General features: G+C 35.1%; 1 protein-coding gene across 1 annotated transcript; it reads left to right on the top strand.

Moving 5' to 3' along the window:
• Nucleotides 1-1,204: 1,204 nt before the first annotated feature.
• Nucleotides 1,205-1,843, top strand: LOC140448857 (uncharacterized). Its single transcript, XM_072541979.1, has one exon. The coding sequence runs from the start codon at nucleotides 1,205-1,207 to the stop codon at nucleotides 1,841-1,843; it is 639 nt and encodes a 212-aa protein (XP_072398080.1).
• Nucleotides 1,844-7,557: the final 5,714 nt, after the last annotated feature.

Genomic DNA, 7,557 nt, shown 5'->3' with positions numbered 1-7,557 from the left:
TTGGTGTAGGTATAAATATCCAAGATTTTTAATGTCAAATGTTTTATTAAAATAATAGCAATGTCCTTAACCTTGCCAGCAGTTAACAACCAGTTTAATTCAACGGATGGACCTTGAGATTATAAAAAATATTTTAAAAAAATATATAAAATATATAAAAATAAGTTTTTTGCAAGAGGCGATAGTGTGTCCATCTAACTGAAGTAATAAGAATAAGCTCACTGTTAATAAAATAAATAAATGAAATTAACGTATCACTTTTTTTATTTTACTATTAGTTGTAATTCTTGTTTAAATTGCTTTATTTATACTCTTTTTGAAAATTATTGATAGCACAGTTTTTATGTCAAAACTGATAATCCCCAACGTAATGTCATAAACCAGTGGCTAAGAATTTAAAAAATTTATTTGAAATTTTCTTGTCTCAAATGTTGCAGTAATTTTAATAAACTAAAAATGTAGGTACATACATAATCTATTCAGATCGAAAATATTATCATTAAGACGCCCCTAGATTTCTTAGAAAGGATTAAAATATGCAATCGACATAAAATTTCTCATCGTCAATTATTTCAATTATTAATATTAACATTTTTGTTGGTTTAAAGTTTTAAAAATAACGTGCGAAATTGTTAGTTCTCTACCAATAGCTAAAAAAAGCATTATTAAATGATATCTTGCAATAAAAATGGCACAAACGTCTCCGCCAAAAAGCATTTTCCAGAGACAGTAATTTATTTTTTTCCTTTTTGTTTCGTTTCCATGTTTCCGCGCCATAAGTAGTGATTCTTTCAACAATTACTTTGTGTAGTTCTATTTTTTTTTTCTTTAAAATTGTATCACTACATAGCAACGATTTTAGTTGGTCTGTTACCTTTTTACCTTACCAAATTCTATTTTTTTGTGATATCTTGATTGCTTTTCCTTTTGCTGTAAGAATGACGTTTAAGTATTTAAGCTAACAACAGTTCTTAATTTTGCATATTCTTATTGTATTGTATCCTTAATTTGTTATTATTGTAAGGGCCATTTTGAGTATTCCTCGAGTAATTTTCTAAACATACGAGTATCACTGCTGTCGTCTCGATCTCCCGCTATCAGGACCTGATTATCTGCATAGAGTAAAGTGTGCAATGTTTCATCTCCTAAGGAAATTTCTATTTCAAGGCGTTACTTTTTTAAATTTATCAACTTTTTCAACGAAATGGCCGAATGGCCAACGAATTACGGTGCTGAGCTGAGGATTCTCCAGACGAATGTGGGCAGAGCGAGACTCTCACACGATTTCGCCCTGGCTTCCTCCACTGAGGGGAGATATGATCTGCTCGTGGCGGCGGAACCGAATCCCACGTTGGTCAGGAATTGGGGCTGGTTTGTGGATGACGCTGGTGTCGTCGGTGTGCATATCTGTAATCGCAAATTAAGAGTGTATGGGATTGACGCTCACATATGCTATATATCGGTGAGAATGGAGAGACTGAAACTGGTCTGCTGCTATATTTCACCGAATATAGTGGTAGGTGAGTACGAGAATAGGTTAAATGCAATTATGGAAGAGGTGAGGCGACTGGGTAAAAGGTGCGTGGTGCTCGGCGACTTCAACATAAAATCTGCGAAATGGGGCTCGCCGATCACTGACACTCGGGGTCAAATGTTAATGAAATGGATCGGCGCACTAGATCTAGTGGTTTTAAACACAGATTTGGAGCCCACATTTGTGAGGGGCGATTCCAGATCATACATCGACGTCACCCTCGCTACGCAGGGAACCGCCCGATGTGTCAAGGACTGGGCAGTACTGGCGGAGTATACCGGCACGGAGCATCAATTCATCGGCTTCTAGATTGGCAAGGCCTTCGGTGGAAGGCCTCGAGCAGGTTATGAAAGCTGTGATCCATATGAGTAAAATTGGAACTGAGCATACGGGTAGAATACCTTACTGGTGGTGTGTCGAGATAGAGCAACTGAGAAGAGAGTACGTGTCCCTTCACCGGCACTTGACAATAACGAGAATACGTCGGAGCGCGGAAGAGGTGGAACGTGTGGATACGCCTTACCGTGCGAAAAAGAAGGAGTTGAATAGGAGGATCCGAGCCGAGAGGAAGAGGCACTGGAGGGGACTGTGTGGCAAGCTGGACCTGGGGTAAAGGGTATAAGATCGCAATGAAGCATTTCGACGCCTGTGCTCCGTACCATATGACATGCCATTGGACCAGAAGCTGGAGATAGTTACCGAACTGTTTACACAAGGACGGTGGCATGGTGTGCGGAGAGACGTCGATCCTGAGCGTAGGATTCCCTTTACTTTTGATGAACTGGCTGTGGCGGAGAGTTCCTTTAAGTTTGGCAGGGCTCCCGGTCTAGATGGTGTCTCGCCTGAGGCGGTTGTACGTCTGGGCCGTTTGGTGCTCACATGGCTGCTGGAGCCCATGAATGCTCTTCTGGATATCTGAGGAATGTGGTCGTTGTTTATCTTTCCGGGAGGAAGATTGTGGTGGAAAATGGTGTTATGGTGGATGTAACGGCTGGGGTCCCGCAGGACTTTGTCCTGGGTCCGACGCTATGAAACCTGGCATATGACGGAGTCTTAAACTGCGAATATAGGGAGGCACGGGATAGGGAGGAACTCTTACTTCGGGAGGCAACACGTGATGTGGCGGAGTGGACGAAGTCACTAATCCCGAACCTTCGAAGCTGGGTGGACTCTGGGCATAGGCAGCGGGATTATTATCTGACGCAAATGCTCACAGGCCATGGCTGCTTCCGAAGCTACCTTCGCAGGTTTAGGAGGGCTCAGTCCGATCAGTGCCTTTACTGTGGTCTCTCGGATACTATGACACACATGATGTAGGAGTGTGAGCGTTGTGCGGATGAAAGAGAGAAGTTTGAAAGAGAGTGTAATTGCAGAATGTTTGATTCCGTGAGAGAAATGGTAAAGACAATGATGAGGGATGAGTGGTGGTGGACACGGATCCACAAATTTATTTATCAGGGAGCTGCTCTCTTCAAAAGAACGAGAGGAGAGGGAACTCGCAACAGAATTTTAAAACAAGCGAGTAGCAACTCGGTGGGGTTCGGACTGGCGCAGGCCGAAATAGGAGTGAATGAGAGACAGACGGCGCCAGAGAGATGGCAGACTCGCTAAGGCAGGAGGTTGAAAGTCTTTGGTGGTTCGTGTATCGGGTGATAGTAGGGCATCAGGAGAGATGTTTGCCTTAACCAACCCTTCCATCCTGGGAAACGTTTGCGAAGGGCTACTCGTGTTTTGGTTAGAGAGCTAAGTCGTGGACGAATAAAGGCTTCCTTTATTTGGAGAGGAGTGGGGAGACTAACTCCGAAAAAGTAATAAAAAAAAATACTTACAGAGATGTTCTGAGCAACACTCCACAAGAAGATTTCTAAACTATTTAAAATAGGAAGCCGTTAAAAAAATCCTCTTGCTAATTGGAAACAAAGTTTTTTCTTTCCTAAAAAATTTCAAGGGTGAATATCTTTTTAAAAGAAATAATTTTGAACTGAAATGTTACATTAAACCTTCTGACAAAACAGACTTTAAAACTTTGGTTATATACCAAATGACAGAAAAGATGTACTTACTGTCATATGTCAAAATGAAACTACTCAACTTTTCTGAATTATTAATTAATTATCAATAGTTAATTTTATTTAAAAGAAACTAAAATATTACAATTAGTTGATACATAAAACTTATATTTATTTATAAACTTTTTAAATTGACATGAAAGCAAATGTTGTATTAAAGATGAATAAATTTATTTGGAAAAATTTAACAAAGCTGCTTGCTTCGCTGGCTGATTATTTCTTTTTAAATTATTAAAAAAAGTTTGTTACCTTAGATTTAAATACAAAAGACTGTCCCACTAACTTTAAACTATCAGATCCGAGCCGTGGGAGATACAAAATGAAAGCCGGACAAATCCTGGGAGAAATTAAACACCAAAACTGGGCTCAGGTTATATTGGATGATAACTATATGATTCTTCAAAACTCGGCTACTTATTTTTCACTCAAAACCATGTAGGCCAACTTAGCTCTCAGAAACGCTGTTATTAAATCACTTCACACGGAATACAGCAACAAACCGGTGATTATCTTTACAAAGACTGCTACATAGCATTTTGAGCTTAAATCACCTCCTTCTAACCAAAACTCCTGGTTTCAAACTGCCACTTTTTGAAACTCTACGAGAGCCATGTTTTTTTGTTCACGCTCTCTTTGACCGCTACACTCCTCTAGTTGTCAAACTTGTATCTCCCCATACTGGTTTTTACTCTTTAACTACGCCGTTGGATTCAAAATTGGACTTTAAGCCGCTGGGCCTTCAAATTTTTGTGGGAACTTATTTAAATTATAACGCAATTAAGTCGAAGTCGAACTCGACAATTACGTAGTTAATAATTTCCTTAGATCACTCGGCAAATACACTTGGATAAACAAACTTCAGGTCTCTATGACGTATAAACCAGGGGCGTTTAAGTAACCAACTTCAGATCACTGTTACATACTAGCCAGGGGCGTATCAAATAAATTCTTATACATTTTTATATATTTAAATATTCGATACCTAAAGGAAAAAGATCATGCTATACAATAAGAGCGAAAAGGTTTCTCTAGTTCCCGTTCTACTCCTAGGTCTGGGTGTAATTTTTTAACACCTCTTCTAAATATATTTAAGGAAAGTCGGTGCCCATAAATATCTCTGTCCTAATATTTTATTTATATAGAATTCTTGAAAAATACTATTTGTTTTGTTTGACTGAACTACTGCAATTTTTATTTGGTTTTCTTATTGCTTCGACATACTTATCACGAATACCAAAATTTTTAGAGGGACTATATCAGATGCCATTTATAGATCTATAAATATTAGGTGTACTCGTTTTACCTTTTTTCAATTAGATGCTTTAGAGTGAATAAGATCAATACATAAGCATCCCGGTCCCAAACCACTTTGCCCTTCCGACTCCCTTATTTGTACTTCTAATAAATTTTTTATTGCTTTGAAGTACAGCAAAGCTATTGCACAAAAAGTTTGTGCAGTTGCGCCGGCTTCCTTTGATTAAAATTGATGAAAAAATTGCTGTTTTCTATTCATTGGGCGACTGTTCTCCTTTTAAACATTTACTAAATATATGTGCCAGAATTTTTGACACTTCCAGCGGAGCTGCTTTTAAAAGTTCTATTGGCATATTTACCAAGCGTGGTGCTCCGTTTTTAATGTGATAAAGGACTATTGTTATATATGCTAAGTCTATTGTTACTCGTTTACTTTGTGTTAAGTTGGTTAAATGGCTTTCATAGTCATATACTGGTACATTTCATAGTATTTATTGGAGTTCCGTTTTCCTCAGTTGAGGAAAACGACTGCGACATCAATGTATGGTTTTCATGTAAAACCATATATTGATGTCACACCTACAATTTTAGTGTTAGCTTCAATTACAAAGGAAGGCACTGAAGATGATCTGATCTAGATCGAAAACGTCACGTTATGCTACTGTACTGTTAAGACACTTTTTAAAAGTTTTAATATGTTTTATACCTAAATACAAATGTGAAGCGTTTTACTTCTGTATCTGATTTATAGGTGTTTAAAATAATAATTTACTTGAAATTTGTTTTTACATGTACTTTTTCTAAACGGATTAAAATTTTTATGCTGAATATTTGTGAACAAAATATGTCTAAAGTGGTATTTAATTGACTTTCACTCTTTTTTCACAAATACGCGGATGACTTACCTCATTTGTAATGAAACATAGGAATGATAACACTGAATGATGGAAGGTTTTATTACGTTAATACAAGCTTGCATAAATGTAACATATATTTAAGTACTAAAAAACATTAAGCATTAATGATTTATACCTACTAATCACTAAAAAACTAGCTAAAAGATACTTCAAACTATTATTTGTCGTCAAAATCCGGGAGGATATCCGGTAAGTCTTTATCTGTGTTAAGATTTTGACGGTTTAGTTTACATATAGTTACGGATTTGAGGTAGTGTAGTTTATTAATTTAGGTTGTTTTAATTACATATAAGTTTATATTCTGATCTGAAAAGCCTAAATGTCAATAAAATTCTCGATAGAATAGTAAAGAATTCTCTAGAATACAGAATTTAACCTTTGTTTACGGTAGAACTTTCTCGAATATTGAACAATTCGAATATGATTTCTTGCCAGATGGTTCTGGAACATTGAGAAGGTATAAATACTCGGTGATTTGGATTCAAAGAGTTCAGTCAGCAGGTCACTTACTATGAAGTCAGTATAAGGTCAGACAGTTAGTTATTAAGAAGACAGACACAGTTAGTTACAGTTAGTGAAGCCAGTTGTTCAGTAAGTTCAAAATTAATCAGTCAGAATTAGGAAGAAAGTATAAAGTATGCAATAATCAGTGATTTAGTGTTAAAATTTGATAGTATTGGAAAGTATATTAAAAGAATATTGGTTGGATATTGGAAGAAATTAAAAATTATATTATGATTGGAGATTAGTATAAATCAACTTATAATAATTATATGGTGATTGGATATTGGTGTATTAAAAAGAAGAATAAATATAAATGCTATTAAGAAGAAAAATATCTTAAATTGGTGGAAGCTGATAATTGGAAAAAGTAATTTCACAAAAACAAGGATAACCGAAGCTGAGAATGAAGACATTGAGTGGTAATTAAAATCTATATAGTGGAGAACAGTTTCATTTAGGCATTCAGTGACAGAAAGGTACAAAATTTTGTTAATATAATTTAGTTAGTGTCATAACAATTTCAATTTTAAAGATAGTCAGTTTAAAATTTACATTGTCTATATAATTTAATTAGTTTTATAAGAATTTCAATTTAAAGATAGTTAATTTTAAATTTACATTGGCTATGTTAAGTATATATGTATGTTTCAAAATAGATATAATAAAGATAATTTAAAAAAGTGCTTACAAACTAATTCTTTGAGAACCGCGATACACACCCTATATATATATATATATATATATATATATATATATATATATATATATATATATATATATATATATATATATATATATATATATATATATATATATATATATATATATATATATATATATATATATATACAGGGTGAGTCATGAGGAACTTTACATACTTCTACCATATGTAGAGTCCCTCAGGGAGCATATCATGTGGCCATAAAAAATGTCAACTCCTCTTCTTTATTAATTAACAGGGTGATTTGTGTAATTGACCATTTATTTCATTTTACTGTAGTGTTTATACGGCTCATTTGATTTTTTTAATTTTTGCATGATATAGTACACCACTATCAAGCATTCGACTGGTATTAGCTAAACTAAAAAATTCCAGGACTGGCTTTGAAAAATTAATTTAGGGATTCGTATTAAATATTACACCCTGTATATATATATTTTTTAAATGCAATAAGTGATTTTCAAACTACATAAATAGCCAATGAAAACGACATATGCGACAATGTTGTCGCACTTTTATTAAATTTTTAGTGAACGATCAAATCTTACCAAAAATAGA

This window comes from Diabrotica undecimpunctata, chromosome 8 (assembly GCF_040954645.1).
Source record: "Diabrotica undecimpunctata isolate CICGRU chromosome 8, icDiaUnde3, whole genome shotgun sequence".
Classification (NCBI taxonomy): Eukaryota; Metazoa; Arthropoda; class Insecta; order Coleoptera; family Chrysomelidae; genus Diabrotica; species Diabrotica undecimpunctata.
This window is presented reverse-complemented; position numbering and strand designations above follow the sequence as displayed.